The 20,756-nt window shown below is 38.5% G+C and overlaps 1 protein-coding gene across 1 annotated transcript in view; it reads right to left on the bottom strand.

Annotated features, from left to right (window-relative positions):
* Positions 1-6,272: 6,272 nt before the first annotated feature.
* The window catches only part of LOC150076646 (small ribosomal subunit protein uS2-like), a 59,403-nt gene continuing 44,919 nt past the window's right edge, over positions 6,273-20,756 (bottom strand). The window contains exon 6 of the mRNA XM_090386962.1: positions 6,273-6,546. Coding sequence (XP_090243088.1) covers positions 6,337-6,546 — 210 coding nt within the window. The 3' untranslated portion in view covers positions 6,273-6,336. The remainder of the gene's footprint in view (positions 6,547-20,756) is intronic.

Genomic DNA, 20,756 nt, shown 5'->3' with positions numbered 1-20,756 from the left:
GCGTGTCACACCACCTTTCCGTTATGGTGAAATTTGTCCCCTTCACTGAAATCTTGTCACATATGTAAAAAAAAAAAAAAAAAAAATTTTCAGAATCTTCTCTTCATATTTTTTGTAAACTTGTCACTCTGTATCACACTTGTGCATTGGTGCGTGTAGTGTTTGTCATTATTGATTGCTTGTTTTAAATTTTATTCATTAAAAAAAAAAAAAAAATTTGAGTGAAAAAAAAATTACGCAAGTCCAAAGTTACATAACTCGGGGACTTGCTATATTATTTAACCCAAATTTGCTGTTTGCTCTAGTTGGCAACAGTTAGTCTGTACCTAGCCTATTTACTGTCAACCCAAATTCTATTATTATTATCAGTTAATGAATCTAATAGGATTCCTTCCCCAGACAGCCGCAGCTACGAAGACATCAACTACAGGCTTTACTTATAAGCATGAGTCATATTTACAACATATGTGAGTGTGGTGTTAATGTATTATTTTCATCAGTTGCCTCATTTAATTCCTTGCATAGTATCTTTTCATGACGTTTATTCCGAATAACTTTGCTGTTGGCGACAACTATAAATTCAAGTTACGGGGGGGGGGGGGGATGTTTAGATTGGACTGCAGGAAGTTTTTATTTTAGCCAGGAGTTATAAATTACTGGAATAAGTTGCCTTCATGGGTGGTAGAGGCCGACAGTTTGGGGAAATTCAAAGGTCATCTGGATAGTACTTTCGGGTAAGGGAAGCGCATAGGATGATAGGTTTAATTTCCTTTATTTATTTTTTATTTATTAATTATTATTATTTAGTTTATTTATTTTTTGTTTTTATCATTGTTTTGTTCAGATTTTTTTTTTTTTTTTTTTGGCTGGTGCAGCATAAGCCATAGGCTTTCTTGCACCATGCGGCCGTTACTAATACTGTTTCAGTGGAGGCATGGTAACTTCTTTCTTCTGCTTTGACAATAGATGTAATGTAAATTTTTAAATTACATTTCTATAAGTCCATACCTGATACAAATTATAGTTATGCTTGCAAAGTATACAAATTATTTTAATTATTAATAAACCTAATTAAAATTGAATTATAATTTTTATACTTTGTAAGCATACTTAGTGCCAGGCACACAGTGCTAAAGTTTGGATGTATGTTCAGCTTAAAGACAAATACACTCATCTACAGTTCTGCTCAAGTTAAAATTAGCTGGCATGTGTAGTTATATGCTGAACTGAAGTATATTGGTCTTAAGTGAATGACCAAGCAGTTTAATTATTAACCTCTAGAAATGGGCTGTTTGCTATATTGCAGCATAATTTCTATAATACTGCAGTGACTATTTCAGTGCAGTAATTGAAATGAAAATTTGTACACTGCACTACATCCAATTTTTAATTATGGAGATCATGCTGTTCCTACTGATGACCTCATTTGGCTGTTCATTTCAAGAAAATATATTATTCAGTTTGATATACACTGTGCTGCAACTTTATTAGGTACACCTACCTAGCAGTGTTGAGCCTCCAAAACAGCCTGAATTCGCATAGCACGGATTGAACAAGATGCTGAAAATGTACAGGAATGGAGTACCATGCAGACATGAGCGTGTCACGCAGTTCCTCGAGATTCAACAGGGGTGTAGGCCTGCAGAGAGAACAGCCCTTTCCAGTTCATCTAAAAGATGTTCAATAGGATTGAGATCCAGGGGACTGAACGGCCACTGCAGCAAAGAAAAGTCATTGTCATGTTCCTGGAACCATTCCATAGTGATTTGGGCTTTGTGCACTGGCACATTATTCTGCTGGAAGTAACCATCTGACTGAGGATAAACTGTGAACATGAACGGCACCTAGACAGCAATGATGTTGCATTCAGACCCATCTATGGACCCAATGTGTGCCAAGAAAACATTCCCCACACCACAAACACTGCCCCCACCCACCACCACCTTGCACAGTAGTCATCCGACATGATGGATCCATGTTGTTTTTGCCAAATTCTGAGCTTTCCATCAATATGATGCATCAGGAACTTCGAATCATCAGACCAAGCAACTGTTTTCCAATCCTCGACATTTCCAATCCTAGTCCAGTGCTGGTGTTGCTGTGCCCACAGGAGGCATGCTCTTGTTCTTCATTGATAACAAAGGTACGCAATGTGGCCGTCGCAACCCATTCGCGACAAAGTACGACTAGTACTCCATTGCGATATTTTGTTCTGCACACCAATGTTCTATTCTGATGTCATGTGCAACATTGTGGGCATCTGCTTGCTTCCACAATTCTAGCCATCCTCCTTTGACCTCTAAATTAAGAGGATGTTTTCTGTTCGTTGCACCATTCTTGATACACCCTTGAAACTGGTGTGAATAGTTCAAAATTGCCATTTGAGAGATGATTTGTCCAGCCTGTCTTGCACCTACTACCATGCCACATTTGAAGTCCATTAGATCACTCCTTTTTGCCATTCTTTGCTACGGTTTGTACTTAACTGATACTATAAAAGTTGTTCTGCTGCATTTATATCCACAACATGCATGTCATGTGACTTGCACATTGTGGGACAAACCATGTGTGTACCTAATAAAGTGGCAGCAGTGTATGTTTGCTAGTAGAGACCACTGCCAGTCGATGAGAAGCCAGTAAACTGAGAAGCAGCTGTTCCTGGAGTCCCAGATATTTTAAATGTACAGTGGAATCGTTTTGGGTAATGCTATATAATTTAGATATTCACAACTTTGGCAGTATGGAGTTTAAAGTGATAATTACACATTGAGATCTGCTTTGACCCACTGGGAGTTCGCAGTATTTTTGTTTAAATAATTTAAAACTTGTTTGCCTTTAACTCCTACAATTGGGTCACATTTGTGCCAAGCAGAACAGTACTATTTCAAGATTAAAATGAAATCAAAATTTCTTACCTGCATTCTATTTCAATCATGGAGACTTTCTACTCTCAACTGAAAGGGCCTTGGCATTAAGGCTTAAGTGCAACTTAGGGACAAATCCTGATATAAGCAACATAGGTAGCACATGGATAATGGTATTTGTCTAAGTTGAACACAAGCCAAAGTCTTAGTGCTAAATACTTGGCACTTGTCTTCAGTGAGTGGTCTTTACAAATATTGATTTAAAATGAATTCTTTGCTTTCTTAGCCTTCTTGTAATCCACCTTTACATGATTGATTCTCCTTCCATTAGTACCGTATTTTCCGGCTTATAAGACGCACAGGCATACAAGAAGCATCCTAGTTTTGGCCACCTATTTTGGAAAAAATAATAACCCTTATATTATCCTTCGATACTGTTTACGGTGAAACTAAGAAGCGATCTTTTCCGACCGATGTAAACAATATGGCGACATGGTGTGATACGGGATGTAATCAGGGGGTAGGTATTAAAAATAAATTAATAATAATAGTACCGTAAATAAAATTAAATATGGTAATATATTTTTCTCAAAATAATGGTATACACTTGGGTAAATGTTCAACCAATAATGAAATGTTTGTTTCTGAAAAAAGCTGACAGAAGTAACGTAACAGAAATTCTTACTCACCCTAAGACAAATACGGGCATCACTTTCTCTTTGTAAAAGACAGTTGGAATTGAAAAATCCTGATCCAGTCTAATTAACCTGCCATACCATTAAAGCACGAGATCATATTATAGAGGAAGCAAACACATGGGAAAATGAATGTAAGTTTTCACTTACGTCCGATTGTGAGATTCATATCACGCAGATTTCAACAAATTTTCTGCGAAAAAAAGATTACTGGTATGTATTGTTGCCATAGATTGTAACCACTGATAATTGTTAAAAATATATTTCAACAGATTAATCTTAAGTAAAATTGGTGTGAATTTCAAAGGGAAGTTTTCAGAACTCAGTTTACTGGCACTGCGTCATCGAAAATGCATTGCCGGTAGTCTTTAGGCCTAATCTGACATTGACCATATAAGACGCAGGGTGATTTTCCGAGTATTTCTTCGCGAAAAAAACCACGTCTTATAAGCTGGAAAATACGGTAACTTGATTGCCTACTATATACTTATTGTAGGCTTGTGTTCTGTTAATTCATAACCAACCCATGCACTTCTTCCCTACAAGTCAGTTTGCCTTACAGCTCACCTTTCTGTTTAGTTCTAAATCTTCAACATCTCTGAATTGCTATAAGTGTAATAGTTTCTATTTCTGCCCATTTACCATTTTCCAACATTTGATTCTATTGAAAAGAATTTAAGTTACTGTACAAGAGTTGAGCCACAAGTAATGCTCCTTGGGCACAAAATTTTTTGTAATTGAGTTAGTACTGTGAAATTTTACATATTGCTAGCATAGATATTAAGACACAAACATACTAAAATAAGTCCCCCTCCCCGCTGTATATTACAGGTATAATGAACAGTCAAACTTGATATCTATTTCTGCCAGTAGTTGGTGATGGAGTTCCTTTTCAAGTCAGGAGAAAACTCAGCTCTCTGGATTCAAGAAAAATTATACCAAAATTGATATAAGCAATGGTCACATATGGCTTTCATGTTTTAAAAGGAGTCACTGACATTTATGTCCAGCCAAGAAGCAGAAGGCCAAAGTCTGTGTGCAATGAAGAAAATAGTAGCATTTTGAACGAAGATTCAGAGGCAGGGCAATGACTACATATTTAGTGATTCAAGTGCTAGGGTATTTGAAGAGACGTGCATTAACCATTTTAGACACATTAGATTACAGAAAAATGTGTTGCAAATGAGTACCTACAGTCATAACAAGAGAAATAAATTCTCCAGTCAGCTCTCTCAAGGTCTGTTGCAGGGGTGTGATAACTTTCGAGATTGACATATGGATCTTCCATTATAACCCTTATTCTAAATGCATATATGGAATGGACAATCCACCATTTCTAGTGAAGAAGACTCAAATTATGGCCAGTGTTTTGAGACAGGTTTTTTTTTTTTTTTTTTTGTAGAGAGGTCAGGCCATAAAAAGGAAGGCTCTAGGACAAGTCACACATTGCTCATTTCACTTGTATGAAGATTCCAGACCTATGGTAGAGAGTTGTCTTAACCATTATATAGTCTGAACTTGTCAGTCTTTCTTTTCTTTTATAGATTTAAACATATGAAGATATCTTTGTGGAAAACTGAGTGAGCTGAAAAGGACAGTGACAGCAGGGTTAATAATTCTACCTTTGCTACAGTGCATATGTGGTTGGAGAGTAATGGCATTGTCAAAATATAGAAACTGCATCTAAAATAACATGAAGCTTTTTGAAAGTCTAAAGGTGTGTAACATGCTTTGCAAAATTGGTAGAAAGGTGCTCTGGGAAAGAATGTGAGCTACAGAGCAGCATGGTAATTAGGCACGTTGGAAGAGATCTGATGGTCTCTAAGGTGTAACAGGGGGATCACACAGAAAGCTGGAACACACACACGTGAATGGTAGAATTTGATTATGAATACCAGCTAGGAGACATAAATTCACTTAATTAGCTACACATGGGTAATTTAAGCTGAAAAATTAGAAATTTTCAAATAGTAAGAGTGAAACAGGCAAGGTTTTCTTATGCAGTAGAAGACCAGGGCATTCCTACACATGGCTAATACTATTCCACATATCCTTTTTGCTTGATATAATTCCCGTTTCCCTCAAAGTTGGTACTAACAATACACACTGTATGGGACCAGTGCCATCTGCTCTTGGGATCCAGTCATGCAGCTAGTATGCAGTTTTCAATCACTGAAATTTAATTAAATTGGCATTGTTTTGTTCATATCTCATATTGTGAGGTCATTCTACCTTGTAGCATGAGGCATTTGCCCTTAAATATTTTAGTCTATATCACTGCATACCATCAGGCATTCCTCATATTTTGAAGTTATACTTCATAACTGGGTTGTCACTATTGCAACACCAGGATACCTGCCCACCCACTGAGGAGAAGCCAAGCTTTGAAACGGTGCCGTCTGGGTGGTGGTATCTACTGAGAAGTAACGGTAGTCTTCTCCACTGGTGAAGTGTTACTTATTCAAGGTAGTACAATACCATGGCAACTCATTGTGAAGGTATTCACATATGAGATATAACCAAAATGATGCCAATTTAATTAATTTAACCACCTTGGTAGGTGGTTACGTTAAAATGATGCTTTTGCACTAATCTATGTTGGTTATTCTACCTTGTAGCATGAGGCCTTTGCCCTTAAATATTTTATGTTCAGTTTGTATAGTGATCTGAACACCTAGATTGTACTTCTAGGAGCAAGACAGTATACTCGGCATCAGTTTTATTCCATTTATTAAAATTTACCCTTGATTTTTGAGATTTTAATCTCACTTTCCTAATTAACTCCAGTTATCTGCTCCAGTGCCACCCCAGTCATTGGTTGTGGTCACCGGGGCAGCTGCAACAGCAGCTGCTGCAGTAGCAGTCACAGCAGCAGCAGCGGCGGCAGCAGGAGTGGGAGTCGACCAGTCATCGGTATCTTGTGCAGACCAATCTGAGGAAAATGTTGGTGGTGGTTGAACTGGCTGAGGTTGGACAGCTTCAGCCCACTGAAAAAAAAAAAATAAATAAAATAATTTAAATTTATTAGAAACAAAAATGTATGCAAATCATATAAAATTATCATTATACACTTCTTGTTCATTTTGAAATTATATCAAAAGGTTACCAAAAGTTTGGAGGGTTATTCATAACAATTAAACTGATTAGTTAGCAGATTAGTTAATGATGAAAGATGAAACAGAATTAAAGCAGAAAACAAAAAAAAAAAAAGTTCAATTAACATTTACAATAATTTATGTATAAAGTTTTTTTTTTTTTTTTACAAAATTTAATTTTCATGGATCTCACTCCTAGTGGAAATTGAGTAGGGAGATGCATTTGGAAAACTCACTTAGGAAAGGATTAATGCAAGAAATAGTTGAACATTACCTTAGAGATATGAGATGTTTAAAGTGATCAAGATTATTGACTAACTGTATAATAAATATTTAAATTCATAAAACAACTAATTCTGTTAAGAACTCTTCAAAATCAAGTTGAAAAGGCTGTAATAGACTTACAATTTTCCCCCCCTTCCCCTGTAGAATTTAATTTTCCTGGTAAATCTGGACACTAACTACAAAATGAATTTTACCTTCACTGTGAGTTGCCTTGATATTATACTACTTTTAAACAAATGGAATCAACAAAACTAGTTCTACTTTTCTTAATTTATCTGAGTGACCAGTAATTTGTGGGAAAGTTTTCTACTTTGAGCATCAAAACTAGCCACCTACAGGGAGATCTGATTGAGAAGAGAATGGATTGAGTAAGCGGAATGTTAATGGCATTCTTCTACTTTCCAAGACTACACACCTGAAGAAGTATAAATTCAAGTTGAAGGATGTTTGCAGGATAGAGGTGCAGAAGTTTGCTTTCAGCCAGCAGGTGGTTGATTGTTGTAACAGGCTTCCATTTGTTGCAGAAGTGGATGGGTTAAATAAATTCAAGGAAGGACTAGACAAATTCTTTGAGCGTATGGATGGGTGAACTGTGTACTTTTTTTTTGGCTGATGCTATATACGTTTACTTTTTTGTATCATTTGCCAACACTAGTACTAAGATCATTACAATCATGCTTGGGAAAGGGGAGTTAAAGTTTATTTATCAATCCAGGTTTATTAAGGGAATGCACTATTACTGCACAAATAAAATCAATGTGAATTCTGGTCCCTCCCTGTGTTTTACACACAGAGTAACATTCCTCAACATCAGTTCTAATTCTTTTATTCACTGAGGTTTACTGTGATGGCCTATATAACTGAAGGCACTGTGAGTAATATGTGCATACTGAGCTAAATTTGGCTCCAAGGCTATTTTTAACATAAATGAACTTTTTATTGAAAAATAAAGCATTTTTTAGTTCTAAATCTTTTGCAAATAAAAAAAGTCTTTGTATATAACATCTGAATATTTTGTGGACTGAGTGAAGGATTTATTTGAGGAGGCTGGTGACATATTGCTTTTCGACACAGTCCTCCAAAGAGGACTGTGTCGAAATACCCTTTATTATCTTATCTATTTATTTCACAAACGGAAACCATCCTGAGAAATCTGGGGTGGTTTCCTTTTCTGAAATCACCCCAGGATGGCAAAGTGCCAGTAGGGTGCTAATTACACAGCAGGGTACGAGATACTATGAGCAATGGGTTACATATACTGAGGACAGTCTCGTCCCGCAATATTACATATACATTTTATATTTAATATATACAGCAGGCCCTCGTTATAACGTGGTTTGCTCTATGCTGATTTGCTATAATGCTGATTTGCTATAACGTCACAACTCACTATAATGCTCTTTTACCAGTGTACAGATTAAATTTTTGGCATGTTTAATGAAAACATTTCATCTGATGTAGTCGATAGCTTGAAAACAAAACAGCATTAAAAAGTTTCCCGTGCCGAATTATGAAATTTTCCCACGCTCAGTGAAATTTTCTTCCACACTAATTTAATTACAGTATGGTGGCTTGTTATGTGGTTCCGAAATCAACATTTTAAAAAATGATCAAGTATACACTGCTTGTAATATTTGCGTTATATGCATTAAATCCGAAGTCTAGTCATCACTTACTACAGTGTTAGGTAACGGATAGTTTACTCGAACATTGTATAATAATTAATGCAACGCAGTTACATTTCGAAGATGAATAATGGTGGATAAGAATTAAAATGCAACGACATCTGGGCGAGGTATGGGGCCTACTAAGGTAAGAAAAAGACCTGAATTTGAAAATTAAATACGTTTTGAAGCAAATCTATTCCATTCAATGACAAGTGGATGTGTGCGCAATCATTTAGGACTGGCAGATTCAACTGTAAGAACAATTATAAAAAATAAAAATTAATTTTAACAACGGGAAAGACAGCTGCTCCACTGCAAACAACTAAATTAGTTATGGCTAGGCCGGCTATTATAACTGAAATGGAGAGACTTCTAAATAATTTTATCGAAGTAATATCCAACGCACAATTCTGTTAAGTTAAATGTTAAATAAAAAGCGATTAGCCTATATCAGGGGTAGCCAACAAGTTGACTGCAATCTACCAGTTGATCACGGTTTTAATTTTGGTCGATCACGACAAATTTTAAACATATATAAAAAAGATTCGCAGGTCTCGGGCTTCCCTGCACCATATGGCTAATAATAATAAATAGATTAGTCAAAATCTAAATATTATTATGCACCCCACTGCATATGCTTATTAAAATCCGCTGAACCACATGACTATTCTTGTCGCCGCGCAGCCACTAGGCTTGTCTAGTGAAAATTTGCTCAGTTATGTTGTGGAGAGCATGTGTATGTGTCGAATTCTTATTTAGCTTACTTCATATTAATAACTGAACAGTACTTATAAGTTAATTTGATTTGATTTAAAATGAAACTACGAAAAGAGTACAGCGTATCATTTTCATCAAGAGTGAGAACTAAAATACTTTTTTGTAATGATAAAAAAAAATGTTTGATTTGCAATGCTTCCATGGCTATTTGTATTAGTATTAGTAACGGCCGTATGGTGCAAGAAAGCCTATGGCTTATGCTGCACCAGCCAAAAAAAAAAAAAAAAAAAAAAAATCCGAACAAAACAATGATAAAAACAAAAATTAAATAAATAAATAAATAATAATAATTAATAAATAAATAAAAATAATAAAATGAAATTAAAAATTAAATAAAAAGGAAATTAATCCTATCAACCTATGCGCTTCCCTTACCCGAAAGTACTATCCAGATGACCTTTGAATTTCCCCAAACTGTCGGCCTCTACCACCCATGAAGGCAACTTATTCCAGTAATTTATAACTCTCTGGCTAAAATAAAACTTCCTGCAGTCCAATCTAAACATTTCCCCGCGTAACTTGAATTTATGTCCCCTAGTTCTAGCATCATTTATAATCTTGAAAATTTTGTCCTCATTCATTTTACTGATGCCTCTCAGAGCCTTAAACACCTCAATCAAATCTCCCCTAAGGTGTCTAGTTTCCAAACTCTGCAACCCACATATTCGAAGTCTTTCTTCATACGGATGCCCTTTTGCCGATCTCACCAGGCGAGTTACCCTTCTTTGCACCCTTTCAAGAAGCTCGATGTCTTTCTTTAGGTGCGGTCTCCATACTTGAACACAGTATTCCAAGTGTGGTCTAACATAGGCCTTATATAATGGGATTATCACGTCCCTATCTCTACTTGCAAAAGTTCGATAGATCATCGATAGGACACCATGGGCCTTCCTTGCAACCTGTTTACAATGCTCAGAGAATTTCATGTCTGACCGTATCATAACACCCAAGTCCCTTTCCTCCAGTACTGGGTTTAGTTGAATTCCACCAAGTGAATAAGTTATTTTGGGATTACTGTTTCCCAGGTGTAATACCTTACACTTTGTTGGATTAAAGCACAGCTGCCATTTTTCTGACCATTCTTGAAGTCTATCTAGGTCTCTCTGAAGAAGCTCAGCTTGACAGTGATCATTAACTACTCTACCAATTTTAACATCATCTGCAAATTTAGACATCACGCCCTCTATCCCTTCATCAATGTCGTTTATGAAAATTAAAAACAACAGTGGTCCTAATACTGATCCTTGGGGAACCCCACTTCTTACATCAACCCAATCTGAGGAATAGCCATTTATCACAACCCTCTGCCTCCTGCCCTGAAGCCATCCTTCTATCCATCTAAGGATTTTTCCAGTGATTCCAACCTGTTCCAGCTTATAAAGCAACCGCTCATGTGGGACTGAATCAAAAGCTTTGCTGAAATCTAAATAAACAATGTCGAAATTATTCCCTAAATCCAGCTCGTGAGTGACCCTTTCGAAATAGCGAACCAGATTTGTTAAACATGATTTTCCCTTTACAAAACCATGCTGAGTATCCTTGAGAATTTCAATTCGATCCAAATGATCCTGAATTCCACCCTTGATCAATGCCTCCATGATTTTCCCTACTACTGAAGTCAGACTGACAGGTCGATAATTTCCCACTTGTAGGTGGTAGATGACTTTCATTAACCGGTGAAATACCACCACTTTGCTTATTGGAGGCCTGAAGTGGTGAAACCCATGTTTAGTCTCTAGAGCAAAGTTTCTGGCATCCCCCTCTCCCCATACTTCTCCTTCAACCCATGCATGGTACTAAGTACTACAGGTTTTGATACCTTTCGTGTTTGGGATTTTCATAAAAAAAAAAAAAAAAATATACCCAAAACAAAAAAATGGACTCCATGGTAAATATCAATCGAATTTTCTGCCTAATAGTGATCTTAGAAAAAATAAATTAAAAGAACTTAAATCCAGATTATTTGCACAACAAAATTTCTTCATGACACCTAATTTACAATCTAAAGCAGTAACTGTAGCATCATTTAAAGCGAGTCATCTTCTTGCAAAACAATGCAAACCATTTTCTAATGGTCAATTCATCAAAGAGCATTTTTAGAAATAAGAGATTCTCTTTTAGAAAATTTTAAGAACAAAAATTAAATTAAAAGTGCTCTTCAAATTCTGCAATTATCTCGAAATACTATGATGCGGCGCAACGAAAAAATGAGTAAAAGTGTGAGCGAGCAATTGCGTGCTCATATTGCTAATTGTGTGTCCTTTTCTTTACAAATGGATGAACCTACAGATGTCAGTGATACAGCTGAATTGCTCGTTTTTGTTCGTATCATTTTTGATGATTCTGTCACTAGAGAAGAACTGATGGGTATGGTTTCATTAAAAGAACTAGAGGAACTAAAAGAACTAAAGAATTTGATATATTTAATGCATTCAAATATTTTATTGAAAAAATTAAATTACCACTATTTAAGCTCGTATCAATCTGACCAATTTGATTGGATACTATGATGCAGTCACAAAAGAACTAGTTGCAGGGAATAGCTTTGATATTATATACTTGGATCTTACTTAGAAAGGCTTTTGATACTGTTGCACATGGAAGACTGCTACACAAATTGGAGCAGTGTGACATTGGAGGCAAATTTCTGCTATGGATAAAGGGGTGGTTGAGGGGGAGAAGACAGAGTGGTAATCAATGGACACTGCTCATCGTGGACTAATGTTATTAGTGGAGTCCCTCAGGGCTCAGTGTTGGGTCCATTATTGTTTTCTGTATTTATAAATGATATTGATGATGGTATATCAAGCTTAATGTCCAAGTTTGCAGACGATACAAAGGTTGGCAGGGTTGTCAAGGACACTACTGACACTATGCTGCTGCAACAGGATCTGGAAAGGTTGAGCAGATGGGCTGAGAGGTGGCAAATGAAGTTTAACATTGACAAATGTAAAGTACTACACATGGGAAACAGCAACCCCAGAGCAACGTATCAACTCTGTGGTACTACACTGACAGTGGTAGAGAATGAAAGGGACTTGGGGGTGGTTGTGCAGGCAGATATGAAGTTCTCTGAGCGGTGCAGACGGGCTGCAAGAGTAGCTCATGGAGTATTTTCAATGATATACAGGAAATGTTTCCAGCAGGGATAAGGAGGTGATTATTCCCTTGTATAAGGCAATGGTCAGGCCACACCTAGGGTACTGTATACAGGTGTCTGGAGGCCTCATTTCAAGAAGGATGTAGAGCTGCTGGAACGAGTACAGAGAAGGGCAACAAGATTAGTGAATGGAACAAAGGGGTGCTCTTACGAAGAAAGGCTTAAGTTTTGCAAATTACAGTGTCTGGAGACTAGGCACCAGCGAGGTGATCTGATAGAGGTGTATAAAGCCTTGAATGGTTTGAGCATGCTCAATGCTGATGAGATTCTTCCTCTAGCTCAGAATAATCACCTGAGAGGGCATAAATTCAAATTGAGGAAAGACAGATGTAGGATAGACGTGCGGAAATTTGCCTTTAGCCAGCGAGTGGTTGGTTGGTGGAACAGACTTCCATCCCTTGTAGTGGAGGTTGATAGCCTAAATAAGTTTAAGGCTCAGCTGGACAGGTATTTTGAACGAACAGAGGGGTTAAGTGGGTTTTTTTTTTTTTTTGGCTGATGCTGCATAAGCTTGCTTTCTTGCATCAAATGCCTCTGCTAATGCTAACAACAGATGGAGCTAAAGCAATAATGGAGCATCTTAATGGGTTCATCGCATTGCACCAAAAAAGATGATGAATTTGCAAATTTTTTGAGTTATCACTGTATCATTCACCAACAAGTGTTAGGGGACATCATCTCCTTTTATGCCTACAATTACTCCCCCATGCAAGGATTTAGGACAAAAGCTGGCTTTTTTCCCCTTTGTCCTCCATCCATATAATTGCAATTTCAACATCTGAATTACACCTCACCTGGATGCAGCAGTTCCAGAAGAAAATCCCAGATAAGAGTATACTCCTGCCTTACAATAAAATATATAATATTCCAAAAATACCGTATACTATCCTTTTTGGACAAAATCCACAGTTTTTATTTTAAATCCATAATGAGATTGCAGATCCTCTACAAGGTAAAATTTCAATAAATTATTAGCATTTGTCCGATTTTACGAAAATTAGTGGGTCACGACTACTCAAGTTATCTGCCAGACTGTATAATAAAGTTGAGACTTTAGGACCTCGACATATTTTTTTGCTCTGTCATGTACCAACAAGTGTTAGCCAGCAAAAGATTAAATACTAAAAGTATTATGGACATAGCTTTCAAAATTTGAGGGCACTGGGATCGCAAACCAATACAGACGGTGGATTTTTGGCTGCTGTAAAGGGATAAGTATTTTTTAATTTTTAACGTATTCTTCGTTATTTAACATAGTACATTGTGTGTTACGGAGATATTAAATAGGTTTAGTAGCGTTCGTTAGCTTCTTATTTTGAATTTTACCAGCAATTTTTGGAAGTTGACTCATGGTGTTGGTGCCAATATTGTTGAATTAGCGGCCATATTGTAGTCGATAAGAAATAGCTTAACGTATACATATCTTGAACTGTAGAGTAAGGTATAAAGTTAAACTAGATAGCGTAATACGAAGCACTGTATTAGGTATCTGTTAGCTTATTATAATATTACCAATCACAAATATTATTAATCTTGTCTCAAATGTGCAAAATGTGAAATGTTTGCCGACCTTTCTAAAACAGGACATTATCTAGCCAAGGAGGATGCCTTTGTGTGTGTGTGTGCTAGATGTATAGAGTGCCAAGAAATTAGGTGCCAACTCAGCGTTCTGATGGGCATCTACGAGAGTTTGAGGTGTAGGGTAAATGTCCTTGAAGAAATTAATATGAAGGGCCCATCAGGCTCTCAGCTGCTCAGCTCAACGACAGAGCTCACTCCTGTGCATCAGGCAACACAGGCAATCTCCAAGGCAGAATGCGCTGGTCCCAAAGGAACTAGTTATTGTTGGTGACTCTATTGTCAGGGAGACGGGGAATATACTTTGTAAGAAGGATGGGTGGAACAGGACCAGGGTATGTCTGCCAGGGGCAAAAGTTGATGTTGTAGAGCAGATATCATCTTTTCAGGGCATAAAAGGTTATATTGTTGTACACGTTGGAACTAATTACATTAAGAGTAAGAGATCTGCAGATTTACTTAACAAGTACAGGTCAATGTTGAAAAAAAGTCCCGAGTTAGGGTTGAATGTGAAAGTGTCTGCAATTCTTCTGCCCAGACACGATAGGAGGGAGTATATGATGAGAGCCTTGTCAATCAATTTGGCCCTGGAGAGATTGTGCAAGGCTCAAGGGGTAGAATTTTTTTTTCAGCCTGGTCTGTGCTTGTAGACAGGAGAGACTGCTTCTACAGGGATGGGATACACCTTAATAGAAAGGATGAAAGAATATTTGCTGATGCTATCGAGGCAGTGTTAGGCGGGTCAGAAAACTGCTAGTGGGGGGGGGGGGGGGGTACACAGACTAAAAGGTTAACAGTGGCCGCCAGCAGAGGCAAAAGTGATTCTTGCACTGCTTCTATTAGAATGGGCAGCAGACCGGAAAGCAAGGTAATGGAGATTTCCAGGACTGCTGTGAGTCATAGTGGAACAAGTAAATACATGGGCTGTGTTAAGGTAACTAAGAGAAGAAACAGGTGCATATATACGTGCATGTACACCAATGCTAGGAGTATAGTTAATAAATTTGATGAGCTTGAAGTGCTAGTGAAGACATCAAAGGCAGATATTGTTGAGATAACAGTGTGGTGTCACACAAATATAGGCAGTGCAGAGTTGGGATTTGGGAGTACAATGTGTATAAGAAGGGAGGAGGGATTAGGCTGTTAGTTAAGAAACACACAATCTAAGGAAGTGCATCCAATTGATGTTGGGGAACAATGCAGTGTTGAGTCTGTGAAATAAGCACTGGGAAAGGAAAAAGAGTAGGTGTGTGTTATAGGCCTAATGAATCTGATGCGTATAATGAGCAATTGTGCAGAGAAAGAGTGGGCCAGTAAATCAGAATGTCTTATAATGGGAGATTTTAACTTTCCAGATATTGACTGGAACTTGTGGATTGGTCACTAGCAAGACTTTTGTGGATTTGTTGCATGACTGTTTTCTACAGCAACATGTTCGAGAGGCAACCAGAGTACCCTTGACCTGATTATCAGTAGTGATTCTTCATGCATTAAGAATCTGCAGATAAAGGAACCACTGGGCGACAGCGATCACAATGTATTGATGTGGGAATTATTTAAAGATGTAACTACCATCAAGGCTAAAGGGAAGGGCTTTTGCTTTCGTAAAGGTGACTACAGAGGTCTCAGTTTTTAAATTCTGTACAGTGAGATCAACTGATGATGTTACCAACAGTGAATTCTAAATGGGGAAGCCTTCGGGGACTTAATTTTGGAGGCTACTAGGCTTTTCATTCCAACTAAGGAATATTGTTCAAGGTTTAGGCCTAAATGGATTTCAGATGAATGAATGAGGCTAGTGGCAGAGAAGAATGTATGGGATGCATATAAAGTATCAGGCAATACAGAAGCCTATGGCAGGTATAAACTAGTCTGTAATCAAGTCACAAAGGAGGTTAGGCAGGTGAAGGCAGATTATGAGAAACCTTTGGCAAAGGATGCAAAGAAAAACAGCAAGGGGTTCTTTACTTATGTAAACTCTAGAAGGAAAGGGATGAATCAGATTGGACCACTTAAATAGATGGGTTGACTATTGTGATGATCATGTTCATTAGTTGATAAACTGGATGAGTATTTTGCATCTACATTCACACATGAGGAGTTATTCAATGAGGGGAGTGCCAGAAGTTTATTAAATGCTAACAGGGAGCTAAGTGATTTTGTAATAACTGAGAGCAAAGTGGAGGAGAAATTGTTGAAGTTCAACTAAGGAAGGCAAGTGAGGTAGATGGGATCTATCCAGTTATATTAAAGGAGGCAGCAAGGGAAGTAAGCAAACCCTTAGCCATAATTACAAGAGCTTCCTTGGACTCAGGGGAGGTCCCCATGTACTGGAGTTTTGCAAATCTATCACCAATTCACAAAGGAGGTCCAAAAGGTGACAAGTAACTACAGACCTGTTAGTTTAACTGGTGTTCTGGGGAAAATGGAATCGCTGGTTAAACTTGTGTTTAACCAGTGATACTGAAGGATCATCTAGACAAGACTGCAGTAATAGTTAAGATACAGCATGGGTTTGTCAAAGGGAGGTCTTGTCTGACCAATATTGTGATTGCTTACAATGATGTAGTCGCAAAGAAACTGAATGCCAAAAATAATTTTGATATCATATACTTGGATTTCAGGAAAGCTTTTGATACTGTTGCACATGGAAGACTGCTGTACAAATTGGAGAGGTATGGCATCAAGGGTAAGCTGCTACAATGGATAAAGGGATGGTTGAGTGGGAGACAACAGAGTGGTAATCAATGGACACTGCTCTTCGTGGACAACTGTTATTAGTGGAGTTCCCCAAGGTGGAGTTCGGTGTTGGGCCCATTGTTTTGTATATTTATCAATGATATTGATGAAGGTATGTCAGGTTTAATGTCCAAGTTTGCAGATGATACAAAGGTTGGCAGGGTTGTTAACGACAGCAATGACAGTATGCTACTCCAACTGGGTCTAGATATGTTGAGAAAATGGGCTGAGAAGTGGCAACTGGAGTTTATAATATTGACAAATGTAAAGTACTGCATATGGGTAGCAATAACCGAAGAGAAACGTACCAACTGGGTGGTACTACACTCAGGGAAGTGAAAAGTGAAAAAGCCCTGGGGGGGGGGGATAATTGTGCAGCTAAAAAATATGAAGTTCTGTGAGCAGTGCAGACGGGCTGCCAGGGCAGGTCATTGGAGTTTTGTCAATGATATATAGGAATTTTGCTAGCAGGGACAGGGAGGTGATAATCCCGTTATAGAAGGCAATGGTCAGGCCACACCTAGAGTACTATGTACAGGTATGGAGGCCTCATTTTAGGAAGGATGTAGAGTTGCTAGAATGAGTACAAAGGGCAACAATATTGGTGAGGGGGACAAAGGGGTGCTCTTACCAAGAAAGGCTTAAGTTCTGAAAATTGCAGCGTCTGGAGAGTAGGCACCTGCGAGGTGGATTGAGGTGTATAAGGCCTTGAATGGGTTGAGCAACCTGAATGCTGATGGGATTCTTCGTCTTGTTCAGACTAAGAACCTGAGGGGGCACAGTTTCAAATTAAGGAAAGATAGTTGTAGAATAGATGTGCGTAAATTTGCCTTTAGCCAGCGGGTAGTTGATTGGTGGAACAGGCTTTCATCTTTTGTTGTGGAAGCTAATAGCCTAAATAAATTTAAGGCTGAGCTGGACAGGCATTTGGAACAAATGGAGGGATGAAATGGGTGGGTTTGCTTGTTTTTTTTTTTGGCTGATGCTGCATAAGCTTGCTTTCTTGCATCATATGCCTCTTCAAATGATAATGCCAAAATCCTTAATTCCATCACAGGAAAATCTCTTCCAAGGAGACTTTTCACCTACCACCTTAATCAGGTAAATAGTATTTACTGTGTTCCATATTGGTATCGCTGCAAATGAGTAAGAGATGCTATAGCACGTATTCTGCCTTTTGTTCACTAGCTATAGCCTCAGGTGCTGAAAAGCTTACATTCCAATCACAGCATTAAGCTGAAGTGCGGCTATTGCTATCACTCGGCCTCCGGCTGATTCTGCTCGCCTGCTATTTATCTGTGCGAAAAGTTCGCAACCCCCAGCAAGACATCCACGTAGACTATGCAAACACCTGTCTATTGAATATCCCCACTGCATTCCTCCCAAATATGAGCAGAAACGGAAAACCTCAACTCGACACGGAAGTCTGCCCTATGCTATCATTTGACTGGTGACACCATCCTCTGATGTTCAGGCGTATCCCCATCCAGCCAAAAGAAACTTTCCATGGCAGCCAGGCTGAAATTCAAGGGATCATTCTGCAAGAAGCTACGTTAATCGAGCCACAAGGACAACCCAAAATTTTCCAACAATTCAGAATTCACCATGCACAGCCCAAAGCGCTAAACAGATAAAGCCAGTGAGGCAGAATTTATGGAAGTCGCATCACCACTTGATAATACTCAACGCTATGCCAGTCTGCAAGAAAATATGAACAATTAATACCTAAGAGACTGATATCTCCGCTACAGATATAATGCCTCACACCAACACCAGGCCACCTAAACCTGTCCACATCGGATTCAAGTATCGATGCAACTTCAGCAACTCCTCAGAAAGCTTATATTATGCAAATATGTGAAAACAGTCAAAGTGCACCTGGGAGGTCCAAAAGGTGTCAAACCGAACCATCAATTACCATTCAACACCTAAAGTCATCCCTAAAGCAAATCATTAGCAGCAAAATCAACAAAACAGTGGAAGATCTCATGGAAAACATGTTGCCTAACAAGTCACAAAATCAATGGCGGCCTGCAAGCCAACTCTCACACTGGAAACCACGGAAAGCACTATGTGCAAGTCTGCTGATACAACAGCATCACCCCAGCATGGCTGCACAGCCCTAACAACCACATGATGCTCAATTTTCAGAGTACCCCCCCCCCGGGATAAGTCATACGCGGAAATCCTGTCCATGAGGTGAGCAATAGTGGCAAAAACGTAATAAGTCACGCTGTAATATCGCATAGTTCTCTCCCTGATAGTGACCCAAACCCATCAGACTTCCCAACTCAGTCCAGAAAATATACAGACAACCTCACTTGTTGACATCCAAGCGAGCTCGGTCAACACAATTCAAACTCAGATGGTTGATAAGCACAATAACAGCACTGCTCAATCTGTAGCAGCTTCACTTAGCAGTGATATCAGACAAGAAACACACACTCAGCGGAAAGCTGTAAAGTATGGCTCAGCAATAAACTCCAAGCTACGAGCTTTCAGGACTCAAGACACTACCAGAAACAGTGCAACCAGCCTGTTCGTATCTCGACTGGCACCACGCACAACCCCTGAACTAGTCAAACAGGTCTTATACGAAGGGCTATATCTACGGCCAACTGTACACAAACTAGGAGTCAACAATACACTACATTTAAAATTGACTGTAGCCTACACCAAGCAGACCTGATAGGAAGCATTGCCATTTGGCCTGTGGGAACGAGGATCAGGCCAGCCAACTTCAAAACCTAAAGAGACTACTCAGACCAGACAGAAGTACTCGCACCGCAGTCACAGCTGACTTGGCGAGTATAATTGCTTGCCAGAAAGGATACTACCACACAGTAACATACCAGAACAAACTCCGCCCAAGGTTGCTAGTACCGTCCTCCAACAAGAGGGAACCCAAGTTGGCCCCATCCCTGTCATGATCTCTCAACGATGAGAGCCTCTACTTGTATGCAGCTGGGAAGCAAGGCTCCCTCCCATGAAGACAGGCATAACAACCTCTCCTACCATTTGCATGATCCAGAATATCAGGTCCTTAAGGAACAAACTTAATACACCAGAAGCGGTTCTACTTTCAAACTTCTTAGACATCTTGTGCCTCATTAATTGTCAACCAAACTGTAATACGTGTTACATCGAAAGTACCACTACCAAATTTGGCTCATCAAAAACATCCAACACTTGTGTATACTAACATTTCCATAGTCTCATGTCTAACCAATCTGTTACAGAACTTACAATTCATGCCCAGACCCACAACCACACCCCCCTCATTGACTCTACCATTTCCATCATTAAACTAAAATCCAGCTACAGAATACTTCAATATGAAGCCCCAGCTATTGAATGGTACCAGTACCACTCAAACCTTAAAATTCTAAATTCCAAACTCCCCTTCAATCTTTCCCCAATTTGGAACCTCTCACGATTAAAGTTCCCACATGTCAAAAAAGGCATCACGAGGGTATAATTTATTTCTTAAATACCATGGGCATTCACTCTCCACACATTGCCAACTGAAGACGTTTTAACTAATGAAAGTCATGAAAGTCCCCGTAACGACCGTTGGCTTCACCGTATTCACCTCATTTAGTTTTCAATCATTCTTTTGCTTCTTTACTTCAATGACAACCAAGGATTGGATGTGTACACTTGTTTCCTTGCACCTATTTTAACTCAGTCAACACTTACCTATTTTCCCCCCTTTTAATTTTATTCCACTTAACAATTCAACCTAAATCCTAAGTAAGCCATCGCAGATTAATTCAAGGTGAGTACCACTTTCTAAGCATTCGCTATCCTTTACTAGTCTATTATTTCAATGGTATTTCTCCACTTTTTCTCAAAACCTGTGCTCCTGAACTTACTCCTATTCTTTACCGCTTTTT

This window comes from Mastigoproctus giganteus, chromosome 12, assembly GCF_048544385.1.
Source record: "Mastigoproctus giganteus isolate SK-2022 chromosome 12, ASM4854438v1, whole genome shotgun sequence".
NCBI lineage: Eukaryota > Metazoa > Arthropoda > Arachnida > Uropygi > Thelyphonidae > Mastigoproctus > Mastigoproctus giganteus.
The sequence above is the reverse complement of the archived record's forward strand: the minus strand, read 5'-3'. Positions and strand labels throughout refer to the sequence as shown.